We start from the raw sequence: 22,594 nt of genomic DNA on the forward strand, positions 1-22,594 counted from the left end.
TGTTTGAACGTGAAGTTGTAAGTTAGTGTTCGTGCCGTGGACAGAATGTGTGTCAAGCGAGATTTTTACTTCGGTAACTGTAATTTACTTTGAAAATGCATTCGGTATGTTCTAGGATTTTGTTGATTGAAGACAGTGATCAGTGTGAAGTCTGTGTATGCTCTAAAGAAAGCCCTCTTTAATTATGTGCAGGGTACTGATGCACAAATTTCATTGTTTTCCTTTGCCCATGAAAGAAAATGCGATGAAAAAGTATCTTCACGAATGTCACCAGACGTGGACCTTTACATCAACCCTTTGACAAGAAGTAGTCTGGAGCCGTAAGTACTGACACGAAATAAGATGAGAATTAAATCTTTTGCTCATTACATCATCCAATTTAGAACTGTTTTGTATTACTGTTTCTCGTACTACATAGCTACGCATTTACATAGCTGTGTGACTAGATAAAAAAAATGCAATTAATTATCATCAAATTTCGTAACAATGAGTTTTAAACTGGCATAGAGAACAGTAGTACTAGAACCAGTACAAGCAATAATTTTCACTTATTTAAATCTATGTGAATACGTGAATTTATTGCACTACCAAAGGCTTCGTAATTTCCTTATGCTGTATCATGTACCATGTCCATTTGATTTGACTTACAGAAACATGAGTTGTTCAGTTTGCTCTACTTAGGACGCGGTGTTACTTCTTTATGTATTCTGTCTCTTTGGCTAAGCCGGTCATCCGGTCGAAGTGCCTATATAACGGATTTCAAGTGCTACAAAAATTTGATTTACGTTACTTCACACAATTATTGACCAACTTTAAACATTTGAAATGCTTTCTACATATACATCCATACTCCGCAAGCCACCTGACAGTGTGTGGCGGAGGGTACTTTGAGTACCTCTATCGGTTCTCCCTCCTATTCCAGTCTCGTGTTGTTTGTGGAAAGAAGGATTGTCGGTATGCCTCTGTGTGGGCTCTAATCTCTCTGATTTTATCCTCATGGTCTCCTCGCGATATATACGTAGGAGGGAGCAATATACTGCTTGACTCCTCGGTGAAGGTATGTTCTCGAAAGTTCAACAAAAGCCCGTACCGAGCTACTGAGCGTCTCTCCTGCAAAGTCTTCCACTGGAGTTTATCATCTCCGTAACGCTTTCACGATTACTAAATGATCCTGTAACGAAGCGCGCTGCTCCCCGTTGGATCTTCTCTCTCTCTTCTATCAACCCTATCTGGTACGGATCCCACACTGGTGAACAGTATTCAAGCAGTGGGCGAACAAGTGTACTATGGCCTCCTTCCTTTGTTTTCGGAATGCATTTCCTTACGATTCTTCCAATGAATCTCAGTCTGGCGTCTGATTTACCGACGATTAATGTTATATGATCATTCCATTTTAAATCACTCCTAATGCCTAATCCCAGATAATTTATGGAATTAACTGCTTCCAGTTGCTGACCTGCTATATTGTAGCTAAATGAAAAGGGATCTTTCTTTCTATGTATTCGCAGCACATTACACTTGTCTACATTGAGATTCAATTGCCATTCCCTGCACCATTGGTCAATTCGTTGCAGATCCTCCTGCATTTCAGTACAATTTTCCATTGTTACAGCCTCTCGATATACTACAGCATCATCCGCAAAAAGCCTCGGTGAACTTCCGATGTCATCCACAAGGTCATTTATGTATATTGTGATAAGCAACGGTCCTACGACACTCCCCTGCGGCACACCTGAAATCACTCTTACTTCGGAAGACTTCTCTCCATTGAGAATGACATGCTGCGTTCTGTTATCTAGGAACTCTACAATCCAATCACACAATTGGTCTTATAGTCCATAGGCTCTTACTTTGTTCATTAAACGACTGTGGGGAACTGTATCGAACGCCCTGAGGAAGTCAAGAAACACGGCATCTACCTGTGAACCTGTGTCTATGGCCGTCTGAGTCTCGTGGACGAATAGCGCGAGCTGAGTTTCACACCATCGTCTTTTTAGAAACCGTGCTGATTCCTACAGAGTAGATTTCTAGTCTCCAGAAAAGTCATTATGCTAGAACATAATACATGTTCCAAAATTCTACAACTGATTGATGTTAGAGATATAGGTCTATAGTTCTGCACATCTGTTAGACGTCTCTTCTTGAAAACAGGGATGACCTGTGCCCTTTTCCAATCTTTTGGAACGCTAAGCTCTTCTAGAGACCTACGGTACACCGCTGCAAGAAGGTGGCCAAGTTTCATGATCTACTCGTTAGGAGGTACACTCTTTCGTTACAGCCGAGCGCTGTGGCTGAGCGGTTCTAGGCGCTACAGTCCGGAACCGCGCTGCTGTTACGGTCGCATGTTCGAATCCTGCCTCGAGCATGGATGTGTGTGATGTCCTTAGGTTGTATGTTGTATTTTAACTTGGGACCTAGAAACGACGGAGAGGCTCCGTCCCCGCCACAGCCGCAGTGGTCCACAACCCCACGACGACTACCGCAGTCCACTTCACCCCTCCGCCGCCCCACACCGATCCCAGGGTTATTGTGTGGTTCGGCCCCCGGTGGACCCCCCAGGGAACGTCTCACACCAGACGAGTGTAACCCCTATGATTGCATGGTAGAGTAATGGTGGTGTACGTGCACGTGTACAACTTGTTTGAGCAGCAACCGCCGACATAGTGTAGCTGCGCGGAGTAAGGGGAACCAGTCTGCATTCGCCGAGGCAGATGGAAAACCGCCTAAAACCATCCACAGACTGGCCGGCTCACCGGACCTCGACACAAGCCCGCCGGGCGGATTCGTGCCGCAGACCAGGCGCTCCTTCCCGCTCCGGGTGTCCTTAGCTTAGTTAGGTTTAAGTCTAGGGAACTGATGACCTCAGATGTTAAGTCCCATAGTGCTCAGAGCCATTTGAGCCACCCCCTCCGCCATACACTTCAATGGTTAGCAGAGTACAGATTCAGGTGTAGTTCTTAAGCGATGCTCATCACTGACCACAGAAATGTGTGTCCTAAGAGGGGCCACTATTTCTTTTCAACTCCCTACGTACAATCATTGTGCTAGCTGGATGCTGGTAGCGCTATAGAGCTCACGATTGATTACTCCCACTGATTTAGTGCGTTTATTTTAACAACGTCACTGTGCAGTACTCGATAGTCCTTGCTGTCATCACATGAAGCTTCCCTGGTCTTGGTTTAGCTCTGATTGTTCCTTCTCGTTTCCACTTTACGACAGCTCCACCAACAGTGGACTTGAGCAGATTTAGAAAGGCTGAACTGTACCTGATGGGTTTTTTACTGGGATGACACCCAATGACTAGTCCACGTTCGAAGTCACTAAGCTCTGCTGACCAACCCATCCTGCTGTTACCGCTTCCCCACTCACAACACAACACTCCCTCCTCGTTTTACACTGGCGGGTCCACCTCCCGTGACATCTAGTCGTCAGTTGAGCTTTACAAAGATTTGTCCGGATACTTTTGACAAGGTAGTGTATCGTGATACTGGACACACAACATGGTTACCTCTGGGTCGCATAGTTGGTAAGCTGGACAGCAGGTGTTGAATTTCTGACATATTAAAGCCGATGTCTGTGTCCTGTCTTCGAAGTATCAATGGCATTGTTCAGCAAGATAACAAAAGACCGGATGGTTTTCTTGCTGACACGCCTCGATGCAGAAGAGTTCGATTGTTGCCCTCGTCAGCTCGTCGTCCTGATCATTAACCCACCCTGCCAAGGCTGTGGCACACCAAACTCGACCTCTTTACAATTGATGGACTCTAGTGCACGGTTGAAGCAGGGTGTAATGACTTAGCAGGCTCTGTTGTCCAAGTTTATTTCGACTTGATGCCAGGCTGTGTTAGAGCCATTGCTGCTGCCAGAGGTCTACTAAATTTGTCTCTTTGATACCTCCAAATCATGCAATCTTCCTAGTTTAAGACACATTCTCAGACTTCAAGGGGTCGCCAGTTTAGAATTGGAGGGAAATGTAGGGAGTAAAGGTCGTAGAGACCAGGAGAGGAATAGAGAAGCGGATTCAAACTGGTGTAGGTTACAAGAGCTATCGAAGAAGAAGAAGAAGAAGAAGATGAAGAAGCTTGTGCAGGACAGAGTAGCATGGAGAGCTTCATCAAATCAGCGTTCGGTCTGAAGACCACAACAATAACAACTACTTTACTGTATAAGCACAATAAGTCGAATTTAGCTGTGGTGACAATTAAATGGCTAGCGGTGTAACACATGACTGAAGCGCAGTGGTTTTGTGTTTCGACTTACCCCCAGATATGAGGAAGAGGTAGAGCAGCACCAGCATAGAGACGATGTCCAGGTCGAAGTAGGTGCGAACCCCAAACCACAGCGCCACTGCTGTGGTGGCAACATGCATGGCCGAGAAGCCCCACACCCACGCCATCACCAGCCGGGGATCTCTCTGGGAACAGCCAGCGAAAAACTCAGCCCAAACGGTACTCTCAGTGCTGCAAAGGTCACAGCAGGCTAGGCGACATTAAACAGAGCACAGTGTTCCAAACACCCCTATCATAGTTGTGGGCCTGTGATGAAGCCATCTACACTCATGCTCTTAAATTAAGGATGATTGTAGAATGTGGTGCCACACAACGTGGCACTACACAAAACTGGTGCTAACAGCACAGGCACATAGGGAACACACACGACACAGATCTGTAAGTTCACGGTATTGGTGATAAGTTGAGAAAACCGTCCCGAAACACATGTGCTACAAAACGCCACTGTTTCCTGCACATGTACCCCGACATCAATATGGGATATCATCACCATGCACACGTACACAGGCCGCACAACGGGTTGGCATCCTCTGGATCAGGTGGTCGAGCAGATGCTGGGGTACAGTCTCCCATTCTTGCACAAGTGTCTGTCGGAGCTCCTGAAGAGTCCTAGGGGTTTGAAGACGTGCAGCGATACGTCGACTGAGAGCATCCCAGAGGTGCTCGATGGTGTTTAGGTCTGGACAACAGGCAGGCCACTCTATTCGTCTGATATCGTCTGTTTCAAGGTACTCCTCCACGATGGCAGCTGGGTGGGGCCGTGCGTTATCATCCATCAGGAGGAAGGTGGGACCCATTGCACGCCTGAAAAGGAGGACATACTGGTGCAAAATGACGTCCTGGTGCACCTGGCCTGTTACTGTTCCTCTGTCAAAGACATGCAGGGGTGTAGTGCACCAATCATAATCCCACCCCACACCATCTAACTACGACCTCCATACAGGTCCCTTTCAAGGACAGTAAGGGGTTGGTATTTGGTTCCTGCTTCACGCCATATGAAAACCTGGCGAGAATCACTGTTCAGACTATACCTGGACTCGTCCGTGAACATAACCTGAGACCACTGTTCCGATGACCATGTACTGTGTTCTTGACACCAGGCTTTACGGGCTCTCCTGTGACCAGCGGTCAGTGAAATGCACCTTGTAGGTCTCCGGGCGAAAAAACCATGCTGTTCTGTCGTCTGTAGACTGTGTGTCTGGACACAACTGTTCCACTGGTTGCGGTAACGTCCCGAGATAGGCTACCTGCAGTACTCCGTGGACGTCTGCCGGCACTGATGGTTAGATATCGGTCTTCTTGTGGTGTTGTACACTGTGGACGTCCCGTTCTGTAACGCCTGGACACGTTTCCTGCCTGCTGGAATCGTTGCCATAATCCTGAGATCACACTTTGTGCACACGGAGGGCCCGTGCTACGACCTGCTGTGTTTGACCAGCCTCCAGTCGCCCTAGTATTCTACCCCTCATAACGTCATCAATATGTGTTCTTTGAGCCATTTTCAACACACAGTCACCATTAGCACGTCTGAAAACGTCTGCACACTTACTCGCTGCACCGTACTCTGACGTGCACCAACACACCTCTGCGTATGTGGACTGCTGCCAGCGTCACCGTGCGACGGCCGCAGGTCAAATGCACCGCATGGTCATACCCCGACGTTATTTGAACCCGCAAACCGCCCAGCAGAGCGTTGTTTCGCCATGTATCAGCATTATCCTTAATTTATGAGCATGAGTGTATGATGCAAAGTTACTTCTGCACTCATCAGTCAGAACATTATGACCACTACCCATTTCAAGTCTGTTGGTGTAGCTGGAACGCGACGTGGCAAGGAAAGTTCGCTGGCTGACAAAACAGCTGAAGCATCCAGAAGACATGGTCCGATGTCAATGAACTTCATACACATACACGCACCATCAGTGGGTAGGTAGCACGTTAGTGTTCTTGGTGTTTAACGTCGTTAGCAGGACTGGTAAGTTATATAAGAGGCGTGAACAGCATATGGCACTGAGTAACCACTGTGAAGATGCTGCACAGTCGTGTGAGACAGTGTCATCAGCAGTTAAGAGACTTTGAAAGATGCCTCTTTGTGAGTCTCCATTTGACAATGTCCAGAGTTTTGGGGCAATCAGTTGTGACAGTGGCCCAATGGTGGGCCACATGGGAACATGAGGGCAAGTGTACACATCATCAAGGTTCTGGTCTACTGCGTCTGACGCCCATAGTGGACGTCGTCTTATTGTGCACCAAGCACATCATAAGCCCTTTTCACCTGTGTCTGCCTCTGAGAACAAGTAACTGATCCCTTGCCACGTAGTGTGTTATCCCACGCCACTGGGTGGAGACTATCTGCAGCCACACTTGGGAATACTGCCCTATGCGTAGATTCTGTCAACAGCACAACACAGATGACCGCATTTGGAGTAGTACCATGACCAGGATGCATGGAATGATGATGAATGACGTCATGTTCAGCAACGAATCATGGTTGTTCATTTCTTCCGGGTGACCAAGCTGACGACTTTAGGAGAGGTTCCATTCTTCCAAAGGTTTGGAGTGGCAGAGCGTTGTTATTCCTGGCCCCCTGGTGTGGGAAGCCATCAGGTCGTGGCTGGTACTGATCAAGGGTACTCTGAGGGCAGAATGGTGTGTCATGAACATCCTGTGTCTTTATGTATTACTTCTCATACAGTAGTATCTTTGTGCCATTTTTCAAGATGACAACGCTCGTCTACACATGACAGGCATGTCTATGATGTTTTTGCGTGGTGTTGAGGTACTCCCATGGAGTATCCAGGACATTAAGGACGAGTTACGACAGTTGTGAACCAGTTTGTTCAGAATAGTATACCATGGCTTTATCACACCCTTCACAACCGAATCAGTGGATGCGTCCACGCCAGAGAGGATGTAACATCGTACTGAGAAGTGGGCTCGTATTGCCAAGTCCTTTGTAATCGCAGAGAAAGCCACATAGCTTCTCAACCCATCAAGTTTTACTTCATCTCCTCCTCCACTTCTGGCTGCTTCACTTTCTGTGTCAGGCTATTTATGTACAGGGAGCAGAGATGAATGGGTACTCATTTGAGCGACTTTAAGGACTACAAATCGAAAAAACCACAAGCGACATCTACAAGGGGCAGATTTTCAAGACACGGCTCCTTGGGACTAGCATCACAGAAACGGCGAAGCCAGTCGACTGTTCGTCTGGTACTGTCGTAAGCATCAGTGGGAAACGGTTGCAGGGTTGTGAAGCCAAGAGTACGGTACGTGACAAGATATTGGACTCCACGCCTTATCACAGTACGTGGAGGTTGGAGTCTTGTCCACTCTGTAAAGCGGGATAGGTGGTGATCTGTGGTTGATATAACGACAGAGCGGAATGCTGGTGAAGACTCAAATGTTTCGGAAGACACCCTTACGTGTTCCCATGTTCACCCAACGGCATCATCAGGTGCGGTTGTTGTGGACACGAGAACACGAGATTGGACCGTGTATAAATTGAAGCGTATTGCTTGGTAGAATTTATCATGTTCCTTGTTACAAAAGATCGATGGCCATGCCTGCATATGCTGTCACCCAGACAAATGGTTGCTCGAAAAATGCAGCGTGCGATGGACACAGGCCAGTCGGGGTGGTACTGTGTTACATGGAGAATTCACCTTGATTTTCATGAGTTCTAGTGATAGTAATCGAAGGAACGATCGCAACAAGGGAGTACGTGAACTTCATTGGGAACCGTATGCATCCCTTATGCTTGGTGTCTTCTCCGATGGCAATGGGATTTTCCATCAGAGTAATTGTAGGTGTCTCAAAGCCAGAATCATGCTACAGTGGTTCGAGGGGTGTGATAATGGAGTCACGTTTATGTCTTGGTTATCAAATTATCCGTATCTGAACCAGATGGGACACATTTAACTAGAAGGATAACATAACCAAACAACTACAAAAGTTAATAGCAGAGATTTCATCATTTTGCCTAAGGCTAGTTAAAAATGTTCCTTACCTTTCTTTGTCCAATGAGCAGGACGATGTTGAAGATCTGCTTGATGATGGTGAAGCCCGTGTACAAGAAGCACGACAACGTTCTTTCTACGAAAGTCAAACAGCAACTATTAAAAGGAAAATTCAGAACCGTTTGCAGCGGACAGCTTAGTTTGTAGTTTTAGAAATATATATCAACAAAGTTTTCAAAGACGTTGATAAATGTTTTGTAGCCAGTTTTTTGACACTAAACTTTGAAAAGAAGCATGCATGAAGTTCATTTCCTGTAAATGTTCTCTTTCCAGTACATGCCTAAAATGTGATGCGGAACGGATAGAAGAAGCTGAAGTGATAAATTCTTCAGATAAGAACATGATAATAAATTCATCTCGGAATTATACGCCACAAAACTACTAAAGCACCTAAACATATCATTATTTCCAGTTTGGGATGTTTTCAGATGCAGCTGGTAAGATAGTAGAAAAGCTAGTTAATTCGCTTACTTTCATCACCTAGTATCATACGGGACCATTTTTTGGGGTAACTCATGAAGCCAAGCTAACGTTTTATGAGTCCAAAAGCGTGTAACAAGAATTAATGTGGAGTGAAATTCCTGCACTGGAACTGGAGGTGCTAACTCCATAATGACATTTTCAGACCAACAGTGCTGTTCCGGAATCGATACTAGAATTAAGAACAAACTACATGGAGATTTAAAATCACTTACTTCGGACCACAGTGGTGTCCATTATTCAGGAACTATACATTCACAATAACTTGCCAAAAGCCATGAGAAGTTAGCTACTATTGCTTACGAGGGCCCTTAAGGGTTTATTGGTGGTCAATTCCTTTTACTCCACTGACGAATTTCTTAGCAGAATCGATTGATTTTTTTTTTTTTGTGGTTTTAGGGCGCACAACTTCAATGGTCATTAGCGCCCTGACGACGTTAAGAATGCACCGCGAGGCACAAGTTTAAAACAACAACTAAAAGGGAAAACACGATAAAAGACAGACAGGCATAGGATTAAAAAACAGCATCATCAAATGTCCTTAGTGAGGTTTGTCAAATTGATAAAACGAAGAACACGAGCAGCTGCTCGTGGGTCATCCGCTAAAACGGCATCTAAAGTACATGGCAGGTTAAGATCGAGACGCAGTGCGTTAAAATCCGGACAGGACATTAAAATGTGGCGGACCGTCAGCAATTGCCCATATGAGCAGAACGGCGCCGGCGCAGCCGTCAGCAGATGGCGATGGCTGAACCGGCAGTGTCCAATTCTTAACCGGGCCAAAACTATCTCCTCCCGCCGAGAAGGGCGTGAGGAGGACGTCCAAGCCACGGGAAGAGGTTTCAAGGCCCGAAGCTTGTTGGCTGTAATGGCAGCCCAATCGGCATGCCACAGCGATAAAATGCGCCGACAAATAACCCTGCTAAAATCTGACGAAGGGACACAACAAGAAGCTGTCCGAGGCTGGAGGACCGCAGCCTTGGCCGCGGCATCTGCAGCTTCGTTCCCAGGGATACCGACATGGCCAGGGACCCACATAAAGCTAACCGGAGAACCGACGTCCACCAGCTGCCGAAGAGAGCGTTGGATCCGGTGCACGAAAGGGTGAACCGGATACGGATCACTGAGGCTCTGGATGGCGCTCAGGGAATCGGAGCAGATGACATAAGCAGAATGTCGGTGGCGGCAGATGTAAATAACAGCCTGGTAGAGGGCAAAGAGCTCAGCTGTGAAGACCGAACAATGGCCATGGAGCCGGTATTTGAAACTTTGTGCCCCGACAATAAAAGAACACCCGACCCCGTCATTGGTCTTAGAGCCATCTGTATAAATGAAAGTCATATTGATGAACTTCGAACGAAGTTCCACAAAACGGAAGTGGTAGACCGAACCGGGGGTAACCTCTTTTGGGAGCGAGCTGAGGTCAAGGTGAACGCGGACCTGAGCCTGGAGCCAAGGTGGCGTGTGGCTCTCGCCCACTCGAAAGGTTGCAGGGAGTGAAAAATTAAGGTGTTGAAGGAGGCGACGAAAGCGAACTCCAGGGGGTAGCAGGGCAGAGACATATAACCCGTATTGACGGTCGAGAGAGTCGTCAAAGAAGGAACGATAAGACGGATGGTTGGGCATTGACAGTAGCCGACAGGCATACCGACAAAGCAGTATATCGCGCCGGTAGGTGAGTGGCAATTCGCCAGCGTCAGCATGAAGACTCTCTACGGGACTAGTATAAAATGCTCCGATCGCAAGTCGTAAACCCCGATGTTGTATGGAGTTGAGGCGGCGTAAGATGGATGGCCGTGCAGAGGAGTATACGAAGCTCCCATAATCCAGCTTGGAGCGGACGATCGACCGATATAGACGAAGTAGGACGGTTCGATCCGCTCCCCACGACATACCACTGAGAACACGGAGGACATTTAAAGAACGGGTACAACGGGCGGCCAAATATGACACATGTGGAGACCAGCTAAGTTTCCTGTCAAATGTAAGGCCGAAAAATTTGGTTGTCTCCACGATTGGGAGAGCAACGGGACCGAGTCGTAAGGACGGTGGGAGAAACTCTTTGTAGCGCCAGAAGTTAATACAGACCGTCTTCTCGGCAGAAAAACGGAAGCCATTGGCGACACTCCAGGAGTAAAGACGGTCAAGAGAACGCTGAAGACAGCGCTCCAGGACACGTGTACACTGCGCGCTGCAATAGATGGTAAAATCGTCCACGAAAAGGGAGCCTGATACATCAGCTGGGAGGCAATCCATTATTGGATTGATCGCGATGGCGAAGAGAGCGACGCTCAAAACTGAGCCCTGTGGCACCCCATTCTCCTGGCGAAAGGTGTCTGACAGGACAGAACCCACACATACCCTGAACTGTCGATCCATTAAAAAGGAACGAATAAAAAGAGGGAGGCGACCGCGAAGGCCCCATGTATACATGGTGCGGAGAATGCCCGCCCTCCAACAGGTGTCGTAAGCCTTTTCCAAATCAAAGAACACAGCCGCGGTCGGGCGCTTCCGCAAGAAGTTATTCATAATGAAGGTCGACAAGGTAACCAGATGGTCAACAGCAGAGCGGCGCCTACGAAATCCACATTGTACATTGGTAAGTAGGCGTCGAGACTCGAGCAGCCAAACCAATCGAGAGTTAACCATTCGCTCCATCACTTTACAGACACAGCTGGTAAGCGAGATAGGTCGATAACTGGAAGGCAAGTGCTTGTCCTTCCCCGGCTTAGGAATCGGGACAACAATAGACTCGCGCCAGCATGCGGGAACAAGTCCCGAATCGATTGATATGTTATAAATTATTAATAATACCAAGTACCGTGAGTGTTGGGTGTAATATGTCATCAGCACATCTTCAGTGCAGTAGTGGCATCAACGCAAATACACTGAGATCCAAAATTAAAGGCCGACCGGTGTGGCCGAGCGGTTCTAGGCGCTTCAGTCAGGAACCGCGCGACCGCTACGGTCGCAGGTTCGAATCCTGCCTCGCGCATGGATGTGTGTGCTGTCCTTAGGTTAGTTAGGTTTAAGTAGTTCTAAGTTCTAGGGGTCTGATGACCTCAGCTGTTAAGTCCCATAGTGCTCAGAGCCATTTGAACCAAAATTAAAGCAAGAAAGGGAAATTCTGCAATGTTGCGTTTATTTTGCAACAAAACAGTATAATCAGGTGATAGTAAAGTAGAAACAATTTAAAGAATACAGACCGTGGATAACTGCAACATAAATAACGAAGGACAAATTTGTTCTTCGTTTTTCTTCAACTTAATGGGTTTGCACACACATTCCGACAGCTGGTTAATGTGCACAGTGCGAGGAGTGACCACCTGTGGCAGCAGTGTAGACCTGACAACGATAGGGCATGCTGTGAATGACGTCATCAACCTCAAGTTGAGGCAATAACGCCCACTCTTCCCGCAGAGCTGCTCGCAAGTGTTGGAGAGTGGTTGGTGGATGGTGACGTGGTGCAACCTGTCTCCCTACCGCACCCCAGACGTGCGCCATGGGATTCAAACTGGGAGAGCGAGCAGGTCACAACAAGCTCTATGAGCTGGAGCATTATCGTTCTTTAATACGAAGTCTGAGCCCACAGCACCTTGCAGTAACCACACCTGAAGTCCCTAGATCTCCTCGCGAAATCTGGCAGGAATTAAAACTTGCTGACTCACCCGTACAATTTCATGACGATGTGTTCGAGCGGTCAACATGATCCCTGCTTACACCATCAGCGATCTTCCTTGATATCGGTCTCTTTACACAAAGTTTGGCTCCCGAAATCGTGTTCCACGCTCCCTCCAGATGCGAATCCGTCAAGAATCACTCTCCACACCAAATCGGGACTCATCTGTGAAGAGAACATTGGCCCATTGTTTGACCGCCCAGGTGGCATGTGAACGACTCAGCTTTAGACGTTCCCTTCGGTGAAGACGCGTTAGAGATACACATACAGCAGGTCTCCAACAATAAAGGCGACTCTGCCGAGGTCTTTTGTGCACCGTTTACCTCCATACAACACGTCCAGGGGATGCTGGGTGTTCAGATGCCAGCTGCCGTGCCCTACTAAGGTGAAACCATCGTGCCCTTCCAGAAGACAAATAACAGTCCTCTCTTTCTGATGTCACACGTGGTCGGCCCTGCTCTGGTCTCCGGGATACAGTTTCTGTCTCTATAAGCTGTCGCCACATCCGATAAACAACAGAACGATTCACATTAAGCCATCGCGCCACATCAATCTGCGACTGTCCTGCTTCCATTCTTCCTATGGCAATACGCCGCAGAGATCCCAGTAACCCGCTTCTCTGTGCTATACTGCACCGCATGTGCCTGTGTACACAGCGATTGTGGATGTGGGAATACACGGCAAACACTACCCAGTTTGAAACTTCCTCGAAGATTAAATCTGTGTGCCGGGCCGAGACTCGAACTTGGGATCTTTGCCTTTCGCGGGCAAGTGTTCTACCATCTGAGCTATGAGCTACCCAAGCACGACTCACGACCCGTCCTCACAGCTTCAATTCTGCCAGTACCTCGTCTCCTACCTTCCAAACTTTACAGAAGCTCTTCTGCGAACCTTGCAGAACTAGCACTCCTGAAAGAAAGGATATTGCGGAGACATGGCTTAGCCACAGCCTGGGGGATGTTTCCAGAATGAGATTTTCACTCTGCAGCGGAGTGTCCGCTGATATGAAACTTCCTGGCAAATTAAAACAAATAGGAAACAAGGAACTGGCAGAACTGAAGCTTTGAGGACAGATCGTGTGTCGTGCTTGGGTAGCTCAGTCGGTAGAGCATTTGCCCGCGAAAGGCAAAGGTCCCGAGTTCGAGTCTTGGTCCGGCACACAGTTTTAATCTGACAGGAAATTTCATATCAGCACACACTCCGCTGCAGAGTGAAAATTTCGTTCTACTACCCAGTCTGATAGGTACCCTGAAGTCATTGCTGGGGTGGTTGTCCGTTGACCGGAATGTCATCTTCCGTTCAGAACGCGATCGTACGAAAATCTATTGACAGTTCATATGATTACATAGTGAATTAGATACAGGACGGTGAAATCGGTTTATGTCTTTACTTTTTGACACCAGTGTAATTGTTGTAGAATGATGTCCTGTTGGATGATGCGTAGTTACAATATCCTGATAACTGTCATATGCACGTCAGTGTATCATACATTTATATGTTTTGTCACAAATTTGCTATCAGTTCTTAAACGAAAATATGAGTATTTTTATCATTTTTGCATTATTCCCCATCCGTTCGGTTTTATCTGCATCTGTAAGGAAGGACATTTTGTGAGGTATCAGACTGCAGATGTCCATTGTATGCAGTTCCCTTCACAATCTTCGGTCGGAAACTAGTTGGATGGACCTCCATCGTCGACAGCAGCAATTTCTGACGGGTTTTGAAACCGATTGTCATGGCCAAGGCTTGACACTCGTCTCCGGTTTCTGTCAGTTACGATCTCTATACGACCACTGTTCAAAACGGTTCAAATCGCTCTGAGCACTGTGGGACTTAACATCCGAGGTCATCAGTCCCCTAGACTTAGAACTACTTAAACCTAAGGACATCACACACATCCATGGTCGAGGCAGGATTCGAAACTGCGACCGTAGCAGCAGCGCGGTTACGGACTGAAGCGCCTAGAATCGCTCGGCCACAGCGGCCGGCCGACCACTGTTCTTCGGCCATATTACATGGCTACAACTGGTGGACCATTCCTTGTAGGGACTAGTGTGCTCTTTTAAGGAGGCGACTGATACACGGTCCAGTCACATTAATGTGACTTCCCCTATATTCGGCATCAATGCGCAATAACCACCTTGTCACCGCCATTGGGCGTCCATTGAGTGGCGACAGGTGACCTTTACAGATGAATCACGTTTTATGCTCCATTGGAAAGGTAACCGTAGGAGTGTACTGCGTGAAACATCTGACAGCTAACACGCTACAATAATCGTAGGAATCGTCCAGACCGGAGGCGTCCCCAGGGTGATCTCATCCTGGAAGGAATATATCCGTGGGGACCAGATCAACCCCTACATGCAGTTTGTTTTTACTCGGCACCGCGGTATCGACCAGTAGGACAATGCAGTGTGTCACACAGTTCTGTGCATGGTTCGAAGAGCACCAAGATCAGTTTACCGTACTCCCATGACCACCAAACTCTCCGCATTTAAAACTAAAGGAGAATCTGTGGGTCCACCTCGATGGGGCTGTACGCGTCATGGATCCTCAACTGAGAAACCTATTGCAGTGGCCATGACACTGGAGTCGGCATGGCTGCACATCCCTGTCAGTGCCTTCCAGAACCCGACTGATTCTTTTCCTGACCGAGCGAGGTGCCGCAGTGGTTAGCACACTGGACTCGCATTCGGGAGGGCGACGGTTCAATCCCGCGTCCGTGCATCCTGATTTAGGTTTTCCGTAATTTCTCTAAATCACTCCAGGCAAATGCTGGGATGGTTCCTTTGAAAGGGCACGGCCGACTTTCTTCCCTATCGTTCCTAATCCGATGAGGCCGATGACCTCGCTGTCTGGTCTCCTCCCCCAAACAACCCAACCCCAACTCTTTTCCTTCACGTCGCGCAGTGGTCTATGCTGCAGAACGTGGTTATACAAACCCTTGACGGGTGTGAAAGGTTTGCGGGGGTTTGTTTTTGCTTATTCTTGAATGGAGAACATTGTGTGAGGATGAAATGACAAGTTTAATGTCGCAATATTTCTCACCAAATTACAGCTTTTCACACAGTTTTCAAGTCGCCAACATAAAAACAGAGCAATGGATAACGCACCTTGCCAAGATCAAAAGTGAAATAAGTTTATACACAACAATGTTAAATATTAACTCTCTGAAAGAAAGTAATCTTAAGCACAATATTATGAAAGTTTATTTGGAAGTTTCTTTACATTAATCCTAAGCACAATAATATGAAAGTTTAATTGGACGTTTCTTTACAAAATTGCTCCTACACATACGTTACGATTTGGTCAGTACTACGAAAATCGTCCGATTCCGGTTCAAACTTCGGTACTATTTAGGATGACAATCAAGTCTACGGTGGATGGTTAGTCAAGTGACAAATTTGAGCGCAATATTACCCAAGGCCGCTCGAGTTTACAGTGGACGCAAGCTGGTGAACCAACCAAGTTTATTCCTCTGCATGCGGTATTTACCTTAAGCTGCGACGTGCTGCTGTCTGCAAAACCGCTCTCTCCCAATGAAATTCCTACAAAACTTATCTGGCTGAACTTTCCAGCAGAAACTTCCCTTATGTTTCTCGTTATGCAAGAAAACATGTACTCAGCCCTAGTCTCATTATGTGGCGATATACACGCGCATGGTTGGAGCAACGTGCATATTATAGTGCTCTCTCAGTTCTCACAAGAACAATTAACTAATTTGGCTGGTTCGTTTCTTCACAGTTGGAGCTAAATGTTGGTACAGCTGATTTTAGCTGGAGTGCAGCCGCTGTGAACGCAGTCTCCACACCAGTTTCTTCTCTGTGTCGTACGGAGCATTGAGAGCTCTGTTCTGCACTTGACGCTAGTTCAGAGAAGAGTCCCACTACCAAAGTTTCTCTCTTGTCCTCTCATGGCAGAACTGCCTCCCTCCACCTGGGTTCCTTTTTCACGTCACGGCTTTTTTCGACCAATAGGGGCGTTCCTCTCATTTTGTAGAAACACTCTCTACTAATCGCAACGTCCCTTCTATCAAACTGCATCGACTTCAGTAGTTTTCTCCTTCCTAGTGAGTTTCCGCCAATCGGACGTTTTGTGCCCATTCTAGACGCCTAAAGTACATTGACCTTTCCGTGTGCCGCACTCGCTGGACGAAAATACGGCACTTGCTTTTGTTCATATCTCGTTGGAATTTCGCAACGCAGTTCTCTAAAGCTTCCTCTCTGCCCTTGTACTGATGCTCTCGCTACAGACGGCCCTCCAGCTGGAATCACCTGGCCTGGGGTCGCTGTCCTTTTTCCTGCCACCCCTTTAAGTGGTTGCCGGTGTAACTCCTGCAGCGTGGTTTCGCTACACCGTTGTGGAGCTGGCTTTTCAAAACTAAAAGCGACCTTACTCACGTTCCTTGTTCTACCTTCCGCTCAAAGACATGCATTGTATAGGAATGGTGTGTTAATTATTGTCGATTGACTGTCATCCCTTTTTGCATTACACATCGATAGGCAAGTGTTCTCATAACTGTCAATTTACATTAGGTGTCATCTTCACCTTCTCATTGTGATTTGTAAAGGTCTCATGTGAGGTGCGAATCTGACCATTTATTCTGCCACCTTACAGGTGGTCATATTAATGTGAAGTTCAAGAACGAAGTCCTCAGGTTAAAAAGGGTGTAAGACAGTGACATAATCTTTGTTTAGTCTATACATCGAAGAAGCAATGACGGAAATAGAAGTAAGATTCAGGAAGGCAATTAAAATTGAAAGTAAAAGGATGTCAATCATAAGCTTCATTGAAGACGTTGCTATCCCCCAATGAAAATGAAGTAGAAAAGCAGGTTCAAATGGTTGTAATGGCTCTGAGCACTATGCGACTTAACGTCTGAGGTCATCAGTCCCCTAGACCTTAGAACTACTTAAACCTAACTAACCTAAGGACATTACACACATCCATGCCCGTGGCAGGATTCGTAGCGGTCGCTCGGCTCCAGACTGTAGCGCCTAGAACCGCACGGCCACTCCACCCGGCTAGAAAAGCAGGATTGAGATTGAATGAGCAGTCTAATGAGTAAATGAAAGAATCTTGAAAGTGAAGAGGAGTAGTAATAAGCTTTTCATGAAAATTGGGGACTAAGAAGTAGAGGAAGTGAAAGCATTATGCTATCCTGGAAGCAAATTAACAGATGAGGAGAAAAGAAGGGGGACGTAAATAGCAGACTGCCGTAGGTAAAGAGGGTTCAAAATGGCTCTGAGCACTATGGGGCTTAACTACTGAGGTCATCAGTCCCCTAGAACTTAGAACTACTTAAACCTAACTAACCTAAGGACATCACACACATCCATGCCCGAGGCAGGATTCGAACCCGCGACCGTAGTGGTCACGTGGTTCCAAACTGAAGCGCTTAGAACCGCACGGCCACACTGGCCGGCGGTAAAGAGGGTATTTAGCGTCAAAAGAAGTGTACTAGTACCAAATATTGGCGTGAAACAGTGGAAGAATTTTCTGAGAATGTACGTCTGGAATACAGCATTTTGCGAAAGTTAATTACTGACAATGGGGTCACCAGAGAAGAAGACAATCTGAGGTATTGGTTTAAAACGGTTCAAATGGCTCTAAGCACTGTGGGACTTAACATCTGAGATCATCAGTTACAAAGCCGGCCGAAGTGGCCGTGCGCTTAAAGGCGCTGCAGTCTGGAACCGCAAGACCGCTACGGTCGCAGGTTCGAATCCTGCCTCGGGCATGGATGTTTGTGATGTCCTTAGGTTAGTTAGGTTTAACTAGTTCTAAGTTCTAGGGGACTAATGACCTCAGCAGTTGAGTCCCATAGTGCTCAGAGCCATTTGAACCATCATCAGTTAGAACTACTTAAACCTAACTAATCTAAGGACATCACACACATCCATGCCTGAGGCAGGATTCGAACGTGCGACCGTAGCAGCAGGGCAGTTCCGGACTGAAATGCCTAGAACCGCTCGGCCACAGCGGCCGGAGCAGATTTTGGGATCTGGTGCTGCAGAAGTAGGTTGAAAATTAGGTGGACTAAGATAAGAACAGAGGAGATACAGGTTGACTGGGCAGGGGGCTCGACATCAAGAAATAACTCTCATGGTAGTTGGCGGAGCTATAGAGGGTATAAACTGTAGGAGAAGACAGGGACTGGAATACGTACAGCAAATATTTGATGACTTTGGGGGCATAAGTGACCTTCTGAGATGAAGTGGTTGGGAGAGGATACGAAGACGGGGCATGCCGCATCAAACCAGATAATAGACTAATTTTAAAAAAACGTATCGGTGGACAATCCTTATTCACACAAAGACATGTGGCCTACAGCCTGGATGTGGAATGTGTGCACAGGGGCGCTGCCTTACTCACCGTGCATGTGCCGTATCTTGCCGGGCAGAGCGGCGGCCAGCGCTCCAGGTTGCGGGTCCCCCCGGAAGTTCTCCAGCTGTCCCTCCAGCACGCGCTCCCGGAACGCGAATTCGTAGCACAGCAGAGGTAGCGCCACCAACTCCAGGCCCGTCGTCACCTATGACGCAACAGCAGGAATGACAGTAGGCTAGGAAAATACAAAGGCAACGAACATAGATTCTTCATTTATGTGGCCATAATGTAACAGAAAAATCATAACATAAAAGATGAAACAAACAAACCAAACAACACCAAAACATTTAAACAGAACAACCATACGAAAATGTCATACATTGATTCACCATAATAAATTAACATATCAGAATAGGAAGTACACTGAAGAACCAAAGAAACTGGTACACTGATCTAATATCGTGTAGGCCCCCGCGAGATCGCAGAAGTGCCGCAGCCCGACGTGGCATGGATTCGACTAATATCTGAAGTAGTGCTGGAGGGAAGCGACACCACGAATCCTACAGGGTTGTTCATAAATCCGTAAGAGTACGAGGGGGATGGAGATCGCTTCTGAATACCACCTTGTAATGCATCACAGATATGCTGTCTGGGCAGTTTGGTGGCCATGGGAAGTGTTTACACTCAGGAAAGCTGTCTAAAAGGACATTTTTTTTTAGAAATCCGCTCCTCTTCTCTATTTTGTTTTTCACTTTGATAGTTGACTAGTAGCAAAACGTATATCTTCATTAAAACCGAATTCAGTCACATACGATGAAGTGGTATTCCAAAGACGCATGTGTTTGTGCTGGACGGCCGAAATGAAAGTGCATTCAGCAATTTTTTGACCCAAACCATTCTACACTTTATTATTGTACAGATTTACAACAATAATTTGCAAACAGTTGCAAATATAATCAAATGCAAACAATTCCAAATATAATTAAATGTGAAAAGATTACGTCTGTAGGGGTGGTGGTGATTGGAAGGGGGGCGACATAGAGATATTTCTACCTTATTTCTGACAAATGCATCTTTGGAATACCACTTCATCATATATATATGACTGAATTTGGTAATAACGACGCTATACATTTTGCTGTTAGTGAATTCTTGAAATGAAAAAATATTGAGGGGGAAAGACTTAAGAAAAAAAATGACTTTTTGGACAAATCTGATTGCACCGTTGTAACATACATACTTTTATTTGAAGTTGTTTTATATCTGTTACCGTTTTAGCGGTATTCATTCAGAAATATTAAACTCAGTTGTTTCCAATGGAGTGTTTCACCCCCTTTAACGGCCGATTGGGCATTTATTAAAAAAAATATGTGTGTCTTATTTTGATCTGCACTACAGTATATTCAAAAGTGAACAAAATTGAAGTGAATCGCTTGGGTAGGTAAAACGTTGGGTGACTATTTTATTTTCACCTCTAAAACCTCGGGGAAGATCAGTTTGGATTCCGTAGAAATGTTGGAACACGTGAGGCAATACCGACCTTACGACTTATCTTAGAAGAAAGATTAAGGAAAGGCAAACCGTTTCTCGCATTTGTAGACTTTAAGAAAGCTTTTGACAATGTTGACTGGAATACTCTCTTTCAAATTCTAAAGGTGGCAGGGGTAAAATACAGGGAGCGAAAGGCTATTTCCAAGTGTACAGAAACCAGATGGCAGTTATAAGAGTCGAGGGACATGAAAGGGAAGCAGTGGTTGGGAAGGGAGTGAGACAGGGTTGTAGCCTCTCCCCGAAGTTATTCAATCTGTATAGTGAGCAAGCAGTAAAGGAAACAAAAGAAAAATTCGGAATAGGTATTAAAATCCATGGAGAAGAAGTAATAACTTCGAAGTTCGCCGATGACATTGTAATTCTGTCAGAGACAGTAAAGGACTTGGAAGAGCAGTTGAACGGAATGGACAGTGTCTTGAAAGGAGAATATAAGACGAACATCAACAAAAGCAAAACGAGGATAATGGAATGTAATCGAATTAAGTCGGGTTATGCTGAGGGAATTAGATTAGGAAGTGAGACACAAAGTAGTGAAGGAGTTTTGCTATTTGGGGAGCAAAATAACTGATGATGGTCGAAGTAGAGAGGATGTAAAATGTAGACTGGCAATGGCAAGGAAAGCGTTTCTGAAGAAGAGAAATTTGTTAACATCGAGTATAGATTTAAGTGTCAGGAAGTCGTTTCTGAAAGTATTTGTATGGATTGTAGCCATGTATGGAAGTGAAACGTGGACGATAAATAGTTTGGACAAAAAGAGAATAGAAGCTTTGGAAATGTGGTGCTACAGAAGAATGCTGAAGATTAGATGGGTAGATCTCATAACTGATGAGGAGGTATTGAATAGGATTGGGGAGAAGAGGAGTTTATGGCACAACTTGACAAGAAGAAGGGACCGGTTGGTAGGACATGTCTGAGGCATCAGGGGATCACAAATTTAGCATTGGAGGACAGCGTGGAGGGTAAAAATCGTAGAGGGAGACCAAGAGATGAATACACTAAGCAGATTCAGAAGGATGTAAGCTGCAGTAGGTACTGGGAGATGAAGAAGCTTGCACAGGATAGAGTAGCATGGAGAGCTGCATCAAACTAGTCTCAGGACTGAAGACCACAACAACAACAACAACAACAACAAGTCCTTTTGTTTGTAAGTACACGTTTGCGGCCATCGTATGACCTGAAATCCACGCGCCGCTAAAACAAAACGGCGAACGCATCTCTACTTCATCAATGGTTTGCGGCATTTAGCTCGGCTCCTGTAGTGGCGTGCCACAAAATGCACAAATGGCTCTGAGCACTATGCGACTCAACTTCTGAGGTCATCAGTCGCCTAGAACTTAGAACTAATTAAACCTAACTAACCTAAGGACATCACACACATCCATGCCCGAGGCAGGATTCGAACCTGCGACCGTAGCGGTCACGCGGTTCCAGACTGAAGCGCCTTTAACCGCACGGCCACACCGGCCGTGGCCTGCCACAGTACAGGCATTTCAGGGTATACGACTGCAAACGTGTGCCTGCATGAAAACAAAATATTAATTGCGTCACTTTGTTTCTTCGCAGTGGTAATTAAAACTTTAGGAGCATCCTTGTACGTGGCACTGATAGGATTTGTCGCACTCACCAGGAAGTATGTGGCGATGCTCCGGACCGGGAATGCCGCTTCACGGCACACTGAAGCCATCTTGCGTACCATGGCGTTACCAAGAGGTGCTTCTTGCCTGCAAAAACGTTAACACTGTCTCTGAACTTGCAATGCAAATGCGTCTATAGTCCGATTAAAATTACTTGATAGTTGACACTTCACGCGTTGTAGCTGGTTTCCTCCAACCAGAGCATTCAACGTCACGTCTGAACTGTTCGCCATTTCCAGACTGCCACGGCAATTAGTTCATTTCCAGTTTCTTGTCCGACTTTCTTCCCGAATCTTAGGTCTGGGCCTTTTATTTCGTATTTCATCACACATGATAAACACACACAGACAATGATACTATAGAAATACACACTTTTCATACATAGCACTAACCAAATATTACTGGACCCTTTTGCACAAGACGTGATTCAGCGTCGTTTATACAGTTATTCTAATTACCGAGATTATTAGATAAGCTTCGCATGACATTGTGTGAATTTTTGAAGTCTGTCAATTAATCGTTGAGACTGGCACCTGGATTCAAAATACCACACCGCTTTGCAGGATGATGACATTGAGTAGTGGTTAGCATATAAACCTGACGAGTTGGAATTCG

General features: G+C 46.2%; 1 protein-coding gene across 1 annotated transcript in view; it reads right to left on the reverse strand.

Moving 5' to 3' along the window:
• LOC126106740 (uncharacterized) overlaps positions 1 to 22,594 on the reverse strand; it is a 52,464-nt gene that overhangs the window by 4,215 nt on the left and 25,655 nt on the right. The window contains exons 4-7 of the mRNA XM_049913115.1: positions 21,970 to 22,066; positions 18,843 to 18,999; positions 8,299 to 8,384; positions 4,261 to 4,414 (exon numbers count right to left, since the gene is read on the reverse strand). Coding sequence (XP_049769072.1) covers positions 4,261 to 4,414; positions 8,299 to 8,384; positions 18,843 to 18,999; positions 21,970 to 22,066 — 494 coding nt within the window. The remainder of the gene's footprint in view (positions 1 to 4,260; positions 4,415 to 8,298; positions 8,385 to 18,842; positions 19,000 to 21,969; positions 22,067 to 22,594) is intronic.

This window comes from Schistocerca cancellata, chromosome 10 (assembly GCF_023864275.1).
Source record: "Schistocerca cancellata isolate TAMUIC-IGC-003103 chromosome 10, iqSchCanc2.1, whole genome shotgun sequence".
In the NCBI taxonomy this organism is placed as follows: Eukaryota; Metazoa; Arthropoda; class Insecta; order Orthoptera; family Acrididae; genus Schistocerca; species Schistocerca cancellata.